Source organism: Thunnus thynnus, chromosome 9 (assembly GCF_963924715.1).
Source record: "Thunnus thynnus chromosome 9, fThuThy2.1, whole genome shotgun sequence".
Taxonomy (NCBI): domain Eukaryota; kingdom Metazoa; phylum Chordata; class Actinopteri; order Scombriformes; family Scombridae; genus Thunnus; species Thunnus thynnus.
In genome coordinates, this window is record NC_089525.1 from 15,304,351 (window position 1) to 15,322,653 (window position 18,303).

General features: G+C 41.7%; 1 protein-coding gene across 1 annotated transcript in view; it reads right to left on the minus strand.

The window, feature by feature from the left end:
* The window catches only part of pdgfrb (platelet-derived growth factor receptor, beta polypeptide), a 30,804-nt gene extending 12,568 nt beyond the window's left edge, over positions 1–18,236 (minus strand). Inside the window, exons 1-13 of the mRNA XM_067599109.1 lie at positions 17,817–18,236; positions 7,229–7,298; positions 6,432–6,740; positions 6,017–6,274; positions 5,218–5,348; positions 4,561–4,726; positions 3,537–3,717; positions 2,806–2,921; positions 2,511–2,634; positions 2,139–2,350; positions 1,601–1,695; positions 1,329–1,461; positions 172–276 (exon numbers count right to left, since the gene is read on the minus strand). Coding sequence (XP_067455210.1) covers positions 172–276; positions 1,329–1,461; positions 1,601–1,695; positions 2,139–2,350; positions 2,511–2,634; positions 2,806–2,921; positions 3,537–3,717; positions 4,561–4,726; positions 5,218–5,348; positions 6,017–6,274; positions 6,432–6,740; positions 7,229–7,277 — 1,879 coding nt within the window. The 5' untranslated portion in view covers positions 7,278–7,298; positions 17,817–18,236. The remainder of the gene's footprint in view (positions 1–171; positions 277–1,328; positions 1,462–1,600; positions 1,696–2,138; positions 2,351–2,510; positions 2,635–2,805; positions 2,922–3,536; positions 3,718–4,560; positions 4,727–5,217; positions 5,349–6,016; positions 6,275–6,431; positions 6,741–7,228; positions 7,299–17,816) is intronic.
* Between the last annotated feature and the right edge of the window lie 67 nt (positions 18,237–18,303).

Genomic DNA, 18,303 nt, shown 5'->3' on the forward strand with positions numbered 1-18,303 from the left:
ACTCAATCCACACTGGCAACCAAACTAAAGCTCAGCTGGGAGCGGCTCTCCCTGTTCTCACAGGAATATGGCGCTGGTGTCACAATTTGATGGCTATGCGGGGGACTCAACTGTGGTCTATGCATTGTTCACACATGGCTTTCTACTGTGTTTTCACATTGTATGTCTTACATTTCAGCATTTTCACTGCCACTTTTGTGCTGGACTGGGAATGGGTGAGACCATATGCAGTTGCCTCGACCACCCTGCCAAAGGCTCCTGATCCAAGAGTGCGACCTGAAACACAAAGAAGGGCTCAGTAAGACAAAGTCTGAATAGAGCACACATCAGACCTGAAATGGAGGGGAGAACATTTCTGTTTAATAAATATAACCATGAACACATTATTATTGCTTTCTCATGAAAGGTGAGATTATAAACCGGTTTGGAGCAGGTTATGACAGTCTTAACATGTCTTCATATGGTAGTCCTGAGTGAGTTTGGGAAGCTTCCTGTTTGTAGAGAGCAGCTGACTACCAACAACATGTCATGAGAGACAAAAGCTTAAAAAGAGCTTTGAAAACGAGATGGGAATACAGCCAAGAAGACGGTTTAACAAACCTCATTTAGTATTCCAGCCTCAACTACGCCCAGACGACCTAAACCACCCACAGCACTAAAGTCACCTGGTCATGGCTGCAGTCTAGTTTGCTCTCGTATGAATCAAAAATCTGTCTAGGTTGCAAAAAGCAAAGAAAAAAAGCTATATTGATATTTACTTAGACCATTAAAAGAAGGTTAAGAAAGTTAGATTTAACCAAACAAATCACAAACTAACCAAAACTATGATGTGTTCCTTTCAAAAACCTGTACTTTCAAATTCCCCCCCAAAATACTCTATTTATTTGGATGTTACATAATCTATGTTAGTTCAGGTATTTATCAGTTGTGTCATTTAGTTATATATAAATACCTTTTTAATTTGATACATTTTTTATTGACCTGATTAGTGATAACCGATCACCTGATATTTGTAAAATCTATTTATCGTAGAAATTCTGCATCAAATAATCATTTTTCTGAAGAATATCCAAGGCTTTCTGTACCTTCTTATTTTCATGTGCTGTGTACATTACTTTTGACTTTACTAATGCAGGACTGTGACTTAATTTACAAATGACTGCACTGTCTGTTAATTGCATATTACATCCAAGTCAGGTCAAGCTCATTTGTAGAACCCAATATCACATACAGTGTCTCAATGGGCTTTAGTGGCCCTTGTTATCATCAGTTTGTGACCAACCCCAACTCTCCACACCCTAATCTGTCCCGTTTGCCTGAGGACTCACCCAGCACCAGGTTGTCTCGGGGCATTTCCCAGGCCAGGTCATAGGGCAGGTGGATAGGGTCCACATAGATGTACTCATGACCGTCCTGGCTCACAGACTCTATCACCTTCCATCTGATCTCATACCGAGGTTTCTGATAACACAGGCAAAAAAACACACATGAGAGCAAAACATAGGGTTGTTTTCAACATTTTCATTCACTATACTTTGTATATGACTTGTGAAAAGAAGAAACTCGAAAACAGGCAAACACGTGAGTCTGCTTGTCTTACCTTTCTCCACACAGCGATGAGGATGATGATAGACATGATGACGATGACCACTAAGGCTAGAACTGCAGCCAATACTGCCACCTGGGAGAACAGAGCTGCAACAGGCAGAAGGACACAGAACATTACCTTGGATATGCCCCTTTCCATTTAACATATACAGGCTGCATATTTCTCCACATTTAACCAAGTCAACTCAAATTCTGACCGGGCATAAAACTGCACTTTATAAACATGATGGCAATACTTTACTAAAGAAAGTTATAGTTAGAAAAAAAATATGTTCAACAGAGGAGTAAAGACTGATATTTATGGCTCAAGTACAACACACAACGTCTTACTGTTTGGTGGAAACTACATTGTGAGTCTCTAAAATATAAACTTTTCAGAACTGAATCTTTTCAACTATAGCCTTAAGCTTGACCACCAAGCATTTGTCAAGCTGTGTTATTTAATTTTTTCATTTATTTTTATAATGATTTCATTTTTTAACCCTAAGGTGGTACACTAAAATGTGACAAATTCTTCACAGGACACCTACTGCTGGACACCAGTTTGACGTCTCTCCTGTCGACGAGCCCTGCCTGGTTGCTGGTTTCACAGCGAACTGTGACCTGCTGGGGCTTGTGGAAGGTCAAGCGGCTCCGCACCTGGCTGATTTTACGAGTCTCGCTGTGGCTGACGTTTGTCTGGATGCTCAGCACCTCTGGCTCTGGTATCAAGGGGTGCCATATCGCTGTCTGGTTGCTACACCTGCAACAGATCAGTGGGTGGGATCAATGTTGAAGAGTCCAAAGTCAAAGCAGATGCACAGAATTTGAAAGTAAAATAAATTCCTGTGTATGGTCAGCCCCCTAGTGTTCACTGTGTGGCAGTTCAGCAGCAGTGACGAAGGGGCGGTGGTGTGACTTACTTGAGCATGCTGTCACAGCTGTACCACTGTATGGTCGGGGTTGGGACCCCCTCAGCTAGGCAGGTCACCAAGTGTCTCTTCCCAGGGAGGTGGTGGTCAGTCAGGTCTTTAATCTGAGAGGGAACTACACACAGGAGGTGCAGCGGTCATTAATCATTGCTGACGTGGATAAAAACAAAGTCTGTGCCAGATTTGTCTGTGTTTCAAGACCAGTAATGAGGCCTGTGGGCCAAAAGAACTCAACAGAAACTCCCTCTACACTGTGATAATTTTATTTCTTTGAAGAGCCCCTAACCTTGGACCTCCAGGTCAAAGGTCACTTCCTTTGTGTCATCTCCGTTGGTGACAAGGACGGTGTAGAGGCCTTTCTGCTCCGTCCTCACTCTCACCAAAGTGAGAATACTGACATACCTGAGGGGGAAGAAATAGTGAGGAATTCAAGAAACAGATAGTGGCATCTGGTGTTTGTGAAGAGAAGGCTCGTTTCTCTATCTGTGAATCAGCATCATTGGTAATGTGCAAAAGTATCACATGTGTAGTAAAGAATTACAGATTTTCTATACAGTCTTTGTGTATATGTATGTATTTTTAATGCTATGTATATTTTTTGCAACATGTATGTTTTTACTCTATGTGACTTGTGGACAATAAAATTTTTGTGATTCATGATTTTGAAAATAAAATTTTGTCTTTTGGACATTTTAAGTGTTGGGAAAAATATGTGACCAGTCCTGCAACTAAAACATGATTTGGCTTTTTTTCTGAGAAATGTTTGTGACTTCTGAAAGGCATCTTGTGTTTATGGTTGCTATGTGATGAATGATGCAGTCCTCTGGAGAGTATTGTGTTTCTTTCTGCAAAGGCCTTATCTGGTGATGACTGACAAGAGCTAGACGCCTCCAGAGCCTGTCACCCTAACAGAAGTCCAGTGCTAGTTGTTTAAATGTATCAAGGTGTATGTGGTCTTCAGTTTCTTTATGGTATGTAGGGTATTTTTAAGGTTAGGGTACAGCTGAAGAGTCTCACCTAATCTCATGCTCTTGTCTGGTTGTGATGGTTTTGTCTCCCTTGATGGTGGTGCCGTCTTTGCTCCAGCTAACCTGAGGGGGAGGGTAGGCCTCAATCTCCACTCTCAGCTCCACGTTCTCTTGCAACTTGGCTGTAATGTTTTGTCGCTGAGCAGGCCTCATATCCACAAAACCTCGCTCTGAAGGGGAAAATGTTCATATTGTCAGCCACATACTGTACGTATCATACACTTGATCTTCTGCACTGTGTCTTATTTATTTTGGCTCAACAACTTAAATAAACAAATTATTCACACAGCAATACACCAAACTAGAGACTGTGCTAGTGTTCTCTGCTGAACTTCCGTGCCCAGACGATGTGTGTCTTTTCCACTGAGACGTCCAAAAGGCTCTTCTAAACTGTCCTCGTCTGTCTCCATGGAGCATGGCGGTTCAAGCTATTCAAGGATTTCATAAACATAACACACCTCGCTGCAGATAGAATAAGCATTCACAGTCCCAAACACATTCAGTGGCTGTCAGGAGACTGAACAAGGAGGGAAAGCTCTCTATGATGAATCCTGCTTTTAATGACTCTCCAGTTGCTGTTTGTAAGAGGACTTAGTTGTTTAGATGCTGGACTTACTGCATGTTACTGAACTGTATTAAATTGTTATTTTATATGTGAATGATTGAAGTCAAAATGTACACAAATGCTACTTGTTTACCTGGAGTGAGTTCCCAAATGTCTAAAAATAGAGTACTGAGCCCCCTAGTTTGACACTCTGTTATTCAAGTTATCACTCAGGGCATAAATAGTGTCAAAGATTTATTTTACACTTTGAACAGAAATAAATAAAACTGATCTTCATTTCCTTCAAAAGATGCGCCTCTTTTACCTTCAAAGGTTTATATAATAAGCACTCTTCTCTCTGTCAGCAAACTACAATAATAATCTCCCGTCTCCAGTTTGTTTTAGTTTGTGTGTGAATGTGTGTGTGTGTGTGTGTGTGTGTGTGTGTGTGTGTGTGTGTGTGTCTTACCGAGCACAGTGATGTTGATGCTGGCAGAGGCAGTCTGGTCTAGGACACCCTCTTGGACATGGCAGGCGTAGATTCCGCTGTTGACCATTTGAGCTTGAGGGAATATCAGGCAAGAGCGCATGATAGTGGCGGTCAGGACATCTGTCAGCGGCTCAACTTCAACAACCTTGAAGACAGAGGAAAACAACAATTTTATTATCACACTAAATATGAATAGAGTACAAGTGATCAAACATCTGCACAGTGAGGCTTTATATTCCTCTAGATACCACCACGCAGCTGCTGAGCAGGCGTCTTCATCGTGTTTCATTTTATCAATGAAACGTGTTAAAGCTACCACCTTAAGTAACATTATTTTAAGTAAATATGTCAGAAAGTTTGCCAACAGTTTGCTGAAATCTTTCTCCATGGTGTAAGTTTATCTGCAGAAAGAATCTTCATATTGATCCAAAAATAAACCCACATTTTATTTTCTACATTTAAGAACCAGTTATGACAATACCAACCCCATATGTCATGAGTAGAATTTCACAAGGGGATTAAAAATTGAGGTGTGTCTCTACATCTTGATGCAATTTGGGCTCGGTCATGAGGCCGGAGAACGATCGCGAAGGGAAAGCTGAACAAAAGCGCTTGTTCTGCTCCACTCCTACTCACCTCTTTGTTGGGGTAATCCCAGGAGAAAAACACCAGCTCCACTCCATGCACTGTGCAGTTTACTGTCAGCGGTTCTCCCTTCTTCAGGACGGTCTTTGATGCGTTAACGTAGGCGTCAATGGTCTCTGGGACTGGTAAGGGAAGAGAGAGTGTGGGGTTGACGAGAGAGATGTAGTACAAAACAGTATGTAGACCAATCATCCAAACTACTAATCAATCATTAAATTGTTCAAAAATAAACCCTAATATTAATATGTCTATCTAATCACCCCAATGTAAGTCAACACTGAACTCGGTAGCTGGCTCATGTAAACAAAAACTTTACAGCTCCACAAAAGTACAAAATGTTCCTCAAATTTATTCTTGTGCACTGTTCAATGTGTTGTCTGGCCAAACTTTGGGACACAAAGTCTATTATTTACCTCTTTATCACGTCACTAAAAGAGCTCTGGCTGTCTGCACACCCTCCAGTAGCAACTCTTCCACCAGAGAGTTGTAGGTAGACCAAAGCATATTTGATCAAATGTGAATATATTATACAAAGCACTCATAGTGCAAAGCTTTGGCGAGTAAATCTGAACGTTATACTGCATAAGCTGTTAGGACAAATATGATGGACCTTTTATGGGTATTTTTATGGTGCTTTAATTAGGATATTAACTTTAATAGTTTGGGTGTGGGCAGAGACTGAATTAAAGGGGCCAAATCTTTGTGTGTGTGTGTGTTTGTGGGTTCTGCGAATTTAAGTGGAGTTTCAGCACACATGGGGGTGAGCTGTTTTCTCTAATCGAACACTTACCAACAACACTGAAGACGTAGAAGGCCTGAGACTCTCTAATTTCACCGTTCAGCTCTCCACGACAAATGTAGGTCCTGTCCTCCAGCCGTGCTTTGTACCCCTCAGTAGGAACATACACACCCTTGACGGGGACATCAGTGTCCCTGTCATACAGGGTGACACTGATGTTTGGGTTGGTGACCACACAGGGGATGGTGCTTTCCTCACTGGTCTTTGTTACCATGCCATGAGAGTTTTCAATGAACCACACATCACGGTCTGCAGACAGAGACATGACTTTGTTTTACATTTTGGATTTGATTAAGTAATTTTATCTGTTTTGTGAATAAGCAACTTTAATGTTTCCACCTGACAAAACACACTGAGTCTTTGAAATGTGTCATTGATGCTGAATCAAGGGTAAACCTGGTGTTACCTGGGACAAAAACAGCCACCTCCTTTGTTTCTCCAGTGTGTTCATCACTGCACTGATACACCCCTGTGTTCTTCCAGCTCAAGTTCCACACGTTCAAAACGCTAGACGTGGTGTTGATTTTCTTGATTTCGTAGCTGCTGTCATCTGGTTTCACAAAATAAGTTGTCACGTCGTTCCTCTTAAATACCCAGGTTGCCTTTTCTGAGCCGGAGCAGAAAAGAGTGAGATGGGAGCCCTCAGCCAGGACGAGCTCTCTGTCGCCAGGTGAGATCTCCAGGCAACATGACTCAGTGCAGAGATACAGAAGAGCTGCAGTTGACACAACAAGAAAGAGGTCAGGTTGGAGGTCAAAAAGACAGCAGCATGAGGTCAGAGGTTAAATCGACAATACAAGCCAGATCCTGTTCTTTCTTTAAATGATGAAGGATATGAGTTGCCTGGAGCGGGTAAGTCGGAGCATAATGACGCCTTGTCAGTGACAGATGTATTTAAAATGACAGTTTGGATGCAGCAGTTGTCCTTTACATCAAGGTCTTGTGTTATCTTACAGGCCAGATGGAATAATTGAAATAATTTGTCCCCTAACTGAGCTATTTCTATTTTCAATCATAAAAAAAAAGTCATTTTGACATGTTATAAAAAGAAAAAAAAAATCTTGTTTGCCAATATTACTTTTCTTTCAGTGTGAAATACCCTGTCTAGGTTTGGCATCACACTCCAGGTTTCCCTGCAAAACCACCTGTGGTCCTGTTACAGATTTTCATTCTGTTGTTTATTTATTGAAACTGGTTTCTCACCTGTAACTGTGACGGCCAGATGGAGCGTGCAGATGGTCACACTTCTCATGGTGGAAGCCTTCAAACAATTCTGCACACAAACAGATGAGATAACACATGTTATAAGACGTATAAGAATATTCTACTTTGAGTAATAATGTGTGTCTCATATGTTTTTTTAAATGAAAATGCATACTAGACTATGATTGGCTTCCAAACTAGTTGTGTTGTCACAAATCATCTTTATCTCAAACTCAGATTTGAGGTGAGCACAGAGAAACTTCCCTCCTCAGCAGATGATTGAAAACAGCCTTCTAGTGTCAAACTCTGCACATACATCATTTTACTCAGTGAAGCTCAAACATCCAAGTGAAGCAACAATAAGCAGAAAACATTTTTGAGTGGGCATTTTTGGAGATATTTTGCCTCACACATTGTCTCGATTAATTTTAAAAAAAAAACCAAATCATTTGGTCGACAAAATGTTTAATAAAATTCAGTGAAAAGGAACAAAACAACCGGAAAATCTAGTTTATGTTGGCCCCAATTACCACAAAACCCTGCCACATCTCTCCAAGTGAGTGGGCTTTATATCATGATGGAAGGATCCCTGCCCTCATGAGACCCATGAGGGCAAGGTTAAGGGAGAGTTGCATGTCAGAGCAATCTGCTTCTAATCACAGAAAATGGCTTTAAACTATGCTCTGCTTATACAAATGGAAACAAGACAAAGTATTGAGTTTGTTGTCAAGCTGCTTTTTTTAACAGTCTCTTGCCAGCCCACAGAATCTAAGGTGCAGAAGCAGCTCGTTTCTGGAGGTATTTGATGCATCGCTGCACCAGGACAGAGCGACAATGTCTGGCTCTTTTTGTTCCTGGTTCACCAGCATTCTGCCCACTAACAAACGGGTCACTGTGTGCAGCTTTCTAACACGCTCACTGGCAACAATGCTGCGTCCGAGCTATTCTAGCGCCGTGCTGAGCCATTAATTGGTTCTGGTGTAAACAAAAGTGAAAATGAGGGCATTCACATAAGCCACTGACACAGGAACGTACTTAGAGTTTTGAAAGTTTGCAATGGTTTTTGTAATGGTAATGGGATATCAAGTTGTACTCTAACCTGATATCAACATCTCAGAATTTATTCAATAGTTATTGAGGTCAAAGGTGACCAATGCTTAGCATCAGCCCATCCCCAACATTAAGCACTGTTTGCTAAGATTTTCAAATGTTTGAATTTTGCTGCAAAGTCAGGAGCCAGAGGAAAAGATTGAGGAGGGGAGGGGTGGTTTGTTGTTATGTTTGGGATGGGGGTTAAGGCCTGCAGCACACAGACGTCTGGAAACAGTTAAGGATGGATCACAGGCCTGTACGCAAGAGGGTGGGAAAGAGGGAGAGGGCGGAAGAGCGCGCCTTGGGAAGAGCGAGGGTGGAGGAGGAAGTGAAGGAGGAGAGCCAGTGGAAAAATTGTGAAATGTATGTTGAGAAATCTTGCCCCATTTAGCATTTTTAACGCGATAATGCAATCCAATTTTACAATCTCTATTTTAAGAACTTGGACTATGTTAATGCATTATGTAATTGCAGATATGTTTTTTAGATTACATTTCTTCATGTTATCTGAAATTACACAGTTTTCTTTTAGTTTAAGTTGTTAGTGGAACATTTTTGCCAGCACCACCTTTAAGATTAAAACCTACAGAATAAACTGTATTGAAGTCATTTGTTTAATAGATAATTTCCAGGCATTAAAGAGATTTATGATCTGGTCAGTTTAGTAGTGGTGGTGAAGTTCAAGATGTTCCATGACTAACCCAAAGCCAGTTACTCAAACCAGATTCACGTTGTCTCTCTAAATTAACTGCCTCTGGCACTTCCGCTCCCAAAACGAAAAGCTCTTGAGTTGCTCCAAAAACATGACTCGTCCATTTCCTCCCCCGCCTCCTGGTTCTAATAAAAAGGGGGTGAAAGAGAGACAGACAGAGAGCAAGAGAGAGAGAGAGACTTTTTTTCTTTGTGTCGAAGTTCATACACATCCTTACTGGCACACAGTGCCTGCCAGCATACGCTAAAGCACACATACTGTACACACAGGCACATGCTGTATTAAACCCCAACTCCCCTTCCCTCACCCACTACCTCCACACACACACACACACACACACACACACACACACACACACACACACACACACACACACAAACAAACCTCTCCCCCTCTTGGTCTTTTTGTCGCTGGTGTCTGTGTACAGTTCACGTTCCCACAGTATTTCTCTGGAACTTTCCCAGGACCGCTGATACACTTGGGACCCTGCTGGTGATGACGGCGAGAGCAGAGGGGTCGCACTCATCCCCGAGGGCCCCCAGCAACGAGCGACCATCCTCTGAGGAGCCATACTTTGGCGCTTAGGAGTACCAATAACCTCAGTGTCACTGATGATGGCTTTGAGTGACAACAGCCAAAGGCATTGACGCCAAAGGCATGTGTCACTTGGCAGTATGTATGTATAAAACATCTTATTGTGACTGGCTGCTGATGCTATTCTTGCTAAAAACCACAGCTACGTTAGGGCTACAGCAGGATATTAATATACATCTGAGATCAAACAGCATAAAACCTCCCTTGTTGAACAAGAATATAGGTGCATTCAAGTCTTATTTTGGGTCTTTGAAAGGGGCGGAAAAATAATGTTTGGCTTTTGTAACACGATGAGATTTAATGTTGACGGATTGGCAGTGGGGGACTTGAGAAGGAATCTGACCCTCAAAATGGGATGTGCTGACTAAGATCAGAGGGCCAAAGGAGCCTTTAGACTGCTTCAAAAAGAGTTTGGAGAGTGGACGCTACTGCAGGAGATTCATCCAAGTTTTAAGTGTCTCCACTTAAGTAAAGAGACAATGTTTTGTAGTTCTAAACAAAGCTGTTCTTGTGTCCTGGTTGGATCTTTGTGCATGAAGGGAACAGAGCATGTTATGAGGCATTAAAAGGGTAAGGACACAATCTGTCAAGAAGGTTTGGCAGCATTACAACAACTTTCTTTCCCATTTATTTAAAACACTTGGTAGTAGCTTGACCCCTTAAACACAAATCTGATTTCTGTTTAAACCATAAAGACAATAAAATGATGTTTGAGACAGTTTACGGTAAGAAACATTAGCAATATCCACAAATCAAGTCAAATTGTTCTCGATCTGAGCATGGTCAGAGGACCCTCTACAAGATCTTGTAGAGGGTCTTCAGGATGATTTGAGGGGTCTGAAAAACATTATTCTAACACAGATGTTTATTGTTGTGTTTTCAATCTTTGAAATGGGATACTCCATCCTTGCAATGATCATGGAGGTCTGAAAGAGAACCAGTGTTTATGTAAGTGATGGCACAGTAATCACCGTGATGGATAAACTGTGATCCCATGGTTTCTCAGTGATGCTGGGAATTTGGTGGCTGATTGACCCTTCCTGATTTTCATAAACAACCCCGCTGCACTCAAAGTGTCACCAGTTAATGAGGAAGAATGCTAAAATTGACCTCAGCGGGACGCAAGTGGCCCACGCACAGCTTCAGGATACGGCTCAAGTGTGTAAACTCAAGTCCCTCAGCAGCCTTTAATCCCACTTCTGGGATTATCTATATATATACTGTAGCTGCATGTTTGATTCAAACATCTGGCAATGATGAAGCAGTCCGTGTTGAGGTGGGAACGGCTTTTTCACATCACATCACATTTTCAGCTGACTGTTTGCTTCAGTATGTCCCAAGGGAGGGGAAAGATTGCACTTGGAACAAGAAGGAAAAAGTGCAGTTTATAACAAAAGAAAGATGTCCAAAAAGCCTCCTGAAGTGCAGCTGGAGAGCTCTGACTTCCTGTATGGGGAAAATTTCTGGCCTTGTGTGGGTGTAAAAAAGTGATGCATCAGTGACACAGCAGACCACCTCGACCACTAACCAGAACTCATGGAGACAACAACAGATGCCACAATGAGTGGACGACCGACTGCACATAATGAAACTTCTAGAAAGAGGAAAACTGCTTTAAATAACTAGCTGCACAGAAAAGATGTAAACTCCCAACCAGAAAGGAGAAAAACTGACAATGAAGAGCAAAAACAAACAGAAAAAAACAGTCAACATGCAAAATGACAATGACAAACCATCGGCACACCACAAGAATACTGCACACAGCACCAGACAGTGGAAAAAAAACAGCAAGGGAAGATTGCAGACATACGGGACACAACTTATGGGAAACACCACATCAAAGTATACAGAGTGGGGCAGCATAAGGAGTGCACGCACAGTCTTACATCACAGACAGTGATGTTTACTCTGCTGAAGTGTACAGGAAGCTGTGATCTACAAAACAAACAATTCCAATTTAGTGGTCCCTTCTTTCCAAAGCAAACAATTATAGCTCAGATAAGCAAAACATGAGCTATCACTGACTAAACACCAATTCTATTAGGACATGTACTAAATCATGTCACTGGAATAGCTACAGGGCAGAATAAATGTCCATGCCATATTCGTCATCCAAGTTTATTATCTGTTTTTAGAAGGATCAAGGTTTCGTGACGTATTTTTGAACAGCATGACTTTGGCGAGTACTGTGGGAAAAAATGACCCACTGTGTCTTTGTTAAAACAAACCTCCATTTTTATCACCCGTCTTGGACAGACGAACCCCCCTGAGGGAAACCTTCTGGTCCCTCGGCAGCAGACCCATGATGCACTGCTCTCACCCCAGGAGGCCTCAACCCCACACCCTCCCGCAACTCCAACATGACTAATATGCATACTGTACATTACCAGAATTGTAACAATGATGGATGAACTGAAGGCTCTTGAGTGGAAAGCAATCTCGGCTGGGATAGCAGACATGTCACCAACATGCTGTCAGAATATGTGAGTTACTGTAAGCAGGAAATGCTTAAGTGTACTGTCTGTTTATGGAGCCTGTATAATAATAATAATGATGTAATAATCCATCTTTCAGACTGTAAAAGGCAGAAAGACAGTTAGACCTCTAGTTTGTTAACCTTCACACGTCTTCATTTGTGTTAAAATATCACTGCAACACAGTTTGCTATTTGTTTTGTTGAACCACTCTTGGTGGCATATGTAACATGACACTTCGATTTTATTTATTTTTTTGCCACTTGGGGGCAGCAGAACAAGTTGTAAACACAACACTGACATAGAATCATCTTATTAAACTGTTATGTTTTGGTCTCATTAGATGCTAAATGCTCATGTATGCTCATTAGCTAGTTGCTAACTTTGTTGTCTGTCATCTGGTGCTAGGCAGGTAGTGTGCAGTGGATTTATCAGAACTTTTTTTTCTGAAAAGAGCTGCCTGCTTTCACTGAGAAAAGTGACTGAGTCCAAACAGTAAAGTTGTGGTATGTAAAACCAAAACAATATGCTAAAAGGCACTAAAATGCTCAGTAGAGTTGAGGGGAACAGCAGGGTCAGGTGATAATTCACTGTGGGTTCATCATTATGAGTGACCCCTTTCATATTACACGTAGTGATTTGATCCAAATTCGACCTCTGCTGCTCTAACTCACTAAATAGTCGGAAAAAAAAATCTAAATATATGACCATCACAGAAATAACCCAAAAACTCTTGTGTCATGATATTTTCTGGACAGACTGGGGCAGGAAAGAGGTTTTAATCATTTGTTATTACAAAATCTGACAGAAACAGTTTGTCAAGGTTTTTGGCTCACTTATGCTGACCCTCAACAAGAAGCTGCAGTTACACAGCTGGATACAGGACATTGAAAACTGTATCAGCAGAAAGCAGCTTCTATGTTGTAACTTGAGAGCTAAAAGCTGCACTGAAGCCATCTCAAGTTAGTATTATCAGATTCTCATGCAATAAAAAACAAACCCTTACCAATATTCCTACTCATAAACCTCCCTCTGGTTTTACTCAGTTCATCTTCAGGATATAGTGACTGTGAGTGGTCTTGCCTCAGTGACCAAAGTGACTCTGTACTCATGCTGAGGCAACACATGTTTGGGAAACTGTGGATTATGGTTTGCTCCCTTTCAAACTGAGTTGTAAATGCTGTTTGTAGTGGCGGTGGCAGGGATCTAAAGAGCTTCTGGGTAAAACTGACAGTTGAAGAATGACAGCCTTAGATGTGGCCGGTGTTTGATACTGGTTTAATGATCTAATTTTCTACTCATTTGGGAACCTAAAATGAAGAAAAAAAAGGAAAACTAAAGCAGCTCTAGTCATTGAAGTCATGTCAATTTTCCCCTTTTCCTGGAGCAATAAATCTTAAAGGTTTTCAGCAGTTCGGCTATCCATTTTTATGAGCTTTGTACTTCTCCAAAAGCCTTCACCAGTAGTTGTGTAGTACAGGTATGCGTGTAATGATACCTGATACCTTAAAAAAAAAACAACCAGCCAATGCAAACTGTTTGTGCTCATAGGGAATAAAAGAATATCAGATATAGTTGCTAGTGTAAGCAGCACCACATCCTTCTATGTTTTTTTTCCCTCTTAGACCTCCCCATCCATCTGCACAGTGCAACACCTCCCCTCCTTCTTTCTGCACACCGGCCGTCCCACGAACACTGGAGGGTATGAGCCCCTCAACCTGCCTCGTGAGAAATGGAGGACGCCTACACACACTTCCAGTCCCTTGACTCTTACACACCCACACCCCCCAAAAAGACAGAAACAGAAACAGCTGAACACAATTAAGGCCGACTGGCTTTAAATTCCGCTCATTTCCCTAAACGCGATAAAGTTGGAGGGAAGGGGAAAGGAGGGATAACAGCGACAGAGAATCTGGGTGATAATTTCTTCTGTTTGTGCAGTTCTGTCAAAAGTTTTATCACCTTTACTGGTTAACTTTGACATTTACAGAGGGGATTCAAAAAAGTTGTAAAATAGCTCTTAATATTCTAGGTATTATTTCCCATCCATGGGTGATAACACATCAGAGGAAATTGTGTTGACAAGTTTGAGATACATAAATGTACCTAACTTGTAGATGTTAACTCCAAAGGCAGCTGAAGCAAATAGACAAAGTGAAGAAATCTGAATTAGTTTCAGTTTTCCATTGTGTGGAATATTCTTATCTTGTAAAAGCAAAAGGCCGTTTTTCTTTGTCCTCCTGTCTCACTGCACTGTATCACCAATTCCAGTATGTTTTTGTTGGAGTGAGGACAGCACAAACTCCAGAGAAAAATAGTGGTGCCTTGAAAGAACGTGATGGAGGCCAACACTTCCTGCTGAAAATCTGTATTTTTCCTTATGCAGTAAACTCAAAGATGAAATTATAATGCCTTTCTGATATCTACTCAAACAGTGGTGGAAGAGGTAGCCAAATCCTTTATTTGAGTAACACTCTGTTAGTATGTCCTGCATTTAAAATTGTACTGAAACTTGGTTTCAAATCATAAGTATTAGTCTAAAGAGTCTTAAATACTCATGTTAAAGTTTGGAAAAAAAAAATTCTTAGGTTATATTTATTAAGAGTTTAACACTAAAAAAAAACACAGGTAATCCGCTTCGTGCGGCAACATAAGCACAAATTCTGATCGCATTTAGATTAAAATGTTTCAACTCTGATTGGTGCACTGACAGACATGACATCACGTTTTTCCAATGGAGCCCTGCCCTCTTCAAACCAAGAAGAAGAGCAGGTAAAAAAACAAAACAAAAACAAATACAGAAATCCGACATGTGACGACCTAAACTTTGGTAGAAAATGTGTGGTTATTTAAAGTACAGGAGTAATATGCAGCATTTGATCATTATTATTGAGGCGTTAACATGAAACCGTCTTTTTAATGTCGTAACTGGTTGAACATGCTTATTTGAAATTATATTTATACTAACTTTGATACTGCTGGGGAGATAACTCTTTAACAATACATCATATTTTTTGATCATATTTTCTGTATGTAAAATCTTAATCTTGGAAATAACTAGTAAGTCATCAAATAAATGTTGTGTAGTGAAAGTAGCATAAAATGGAAATACTCAAAGTACAAGTTTCTAAATAGCCTACTTAAGCCCAATACTTAAGTAAACTGTGTGTGTGAATTTGTTATTCTCCACCACTTTTTGCCTGTACTGACAATTTGTCTGTATCACATGTGTGAAAATGACACCTTTCTTTGCATTTTCAGGCTGAATTCCTCCTAAAAGTCCAGTATTATAACTCATAAACAAAACATTTCCTCCACTAGTCGTCCTGTAGGAGTGGCTGTGCTCTCTGACTGAAGATGAGATGCAGCTGCCTGTCAGCTCTGTGTGAGTGGGTGGGAGGGAAAGAAGGTGGGAACAGCCCGCGTGCGGAGGGGGGGGGGGGCAGATTGACGTTGAGCCATACAGGATGCTGTCTTGCTGCACCACTTAGTGCTCTTCATTGAAGCTATACCTCTCAAATAAAAGTCTGAGTACAGCATTAAAGAAGTAGTGACCTATAGAGGAACGTGAGACCGATAGTTGCACAACAGAACAGCTCAGTCCAAAAGTATGAGTGATGAATTATGAATCAGCCACATTCAGAGTGATCACCAGAGAATGAATCAGAGACTGCTATATTCAAATATCAAAAACAAGATACTCATTAATAAGTGTTATCATGTGATGAGTTGTCTCGTTTTTAAACTTTGTCCAGATGTAAACAATGTCACACTAGTTCTCAGAGCGTGGTCGTTGAACAGCTGTGTGTGGAGCCAGTAGAGGATAAATCACAAGAGGACAGAATGGGATCAGTGTGTTTCAAAAGTTGCTGCTGAGCTCAAACTCTTACATATCACTGTTCTAAAGCACATGTGAGCTGAATCAGACTCCTGGCATGTTTTCTGCATGGTCATAATGTGAAGCACATTTTCTCGGCTGGCATGCAGTGAGGCCGGAGAGCCAGGAAACAGCTGATGACGAAGGATTAGGTCTGGGCCAGGGGAATGGAGCCGACTGGGCCGTGCTGCATCAGGGTCAGAGGGAGAAGAGCTCTGCTGCAGCACATACCAGCAGCCTGACGCACAGGGAGAAAAATCCCCACCGTTCGGGAGACAAATGAAGTTTCACTTTGTTTTACAAATCCTTCTGTAAAGATCGTCAGGTTGCGTTTTTTAAGGTGCTGTGAAATGTTCTGCAAAAGACATCCTACTGACTGTAAAACTATGAAATGAATGCAGTACCATTGATGGTAAAAGTATGACATACATGCAATTTTCCAACAGATCATCTACAACAACAGTACAAGATAATGCCTGGACCAAAATATCCGCAAAGCCATCTCCAAACAAGAGGGTAAGAGGAGATCAAAAACTTCAAAAGGCAACTCCTAATTGTAGAGGAGGAGAGCAGCAGACACAAAACACATGCCGACATGGTTTAGATTACAACTGATGCTAATTTTGATGCTCTCATATCAAAAAGGTCATCAGGATACGGAAGATGGACGTGCAGTTAACCAACCCAACAGCTAAACACCACAGCAGTCATGCATGGCAGGGAAGTGGGAGCGCTTTCAGGTGCACAACATATGGCGGATTAGAGTGAAAAGACATGCATGCCACATTTGCCTCAGCCATGAAATGGCTCACATAGCCGTAATGTAACTCATTCCAGGTACTAAAACCTTCTCCTGTGATAAATGCAAAGAGATGATTCAACCGACTGTTCATGTCTACGTTCCTCAGACAAGACCGAGTTGCTGAGAGATTTACATTTAAAAAGGGTGAACATGGCATAAAAAGCCATAAACCTCTGTTACATGAGCTTGTATGTGTTACCGTTAACTGGATCCATCCACAGTTAAAGAGGATGCTGGTGACAGTGACCGATGCCAGGTCTGATATCACTGCACAGCCATGGCTTTTCAGTGGGTTGAGATATGCAGAGAAGATTGATTCTGTTAGGGCCATTCACAGGGGAGGAAAGAGACTGATGGTGTAGCGGTGAGGACTGCCAGTTCACTCAGGGTGACTGAGGAGGGCTGTACAAACAAGCCCTTTAGCAGTGAAGCACAAAGTGGAGAGCATACAAACAGCTAGTGCTATAAAGCCCAATGTGTGTGTGTGTGTGTATGCATCGGACACCCCAGGATACCTTGTCAAACGTATTCTCTTAGTCAGAAGATAAACACTGTTAAAGTTTCACCATGTAAAGAGTGAAAAGGTGTCTATGTACAGACAAGCAAATCATCACCATGTTGATGTTTGAACAGGTTGCTCACACTCTTTCACATTGTAATCCCTGGTGTGTACACATTCATGTGGGTAGCAAATACCACCAACACAGACACATTACCGCCTCAACACTGGCGACTAGCAACAGCATCACACAACAAAAGTTCCAGCTGAAGTGTTCAAACCAGACATTTATTTGACAGCTATTTAAATTTGCTCATCTTAACACTTCAGGAACCAGGAGTCTAGTGTTGTAAGGATGAGGTGCATCCACTCTGTGACAGACAGCTATGAAATTTAATCAGTCACAGTGGGCTTCCCATGCAGGCTAAGTGAATTTTCACCGCTTTGTACAGTACATCTTGACTCCTGCCAACAGCTGCCAAGCAGCCGTGACTAAAAGTAATATCCTTGACAGTGAGGGAGAAGTAAGACCTCTTACCTTAAGAGTGATCGTAGAAGCTCATACAGGTCTTCACTCTGCTTCCTCTCTGTCCAGCGGTTGGTCTCCTCCTTCTGAAATCAAAGGAGAGATTTCCAGCCGCTTCTCTCTACAGGGGCCGCTGCCTCAGATGTACAGATGTCTCAGATGTTCAGAGTCAGAGGGCTGCGAGGTTAATCTCTGCTGTCCCGGGAGTCCGCTGGAGGAGGTACCGCTCAGAGCACGGCTGTTTGTTTAGTCAAATCACAGCACCATAGGGGTCTCCTCTCCTCTCTCACACTCTGAAAAAGCTCCCAAAGAGTGCTGTTTTTTTTTTTTTTTAAAGTGTTCTCAATGGAGAGACATACACACTCCTTCCCTGACAGACTCACACAGAGGAGACTGTCAGTGGTCCGGCCCTGATGAAGCTGGAGTAAGAGTGAGTGGGGAGGGAGAGGAGGGAGGGAACTATGAAGGGGGAGTTGAGCAAAAAGCAAGAGAGGGAAGT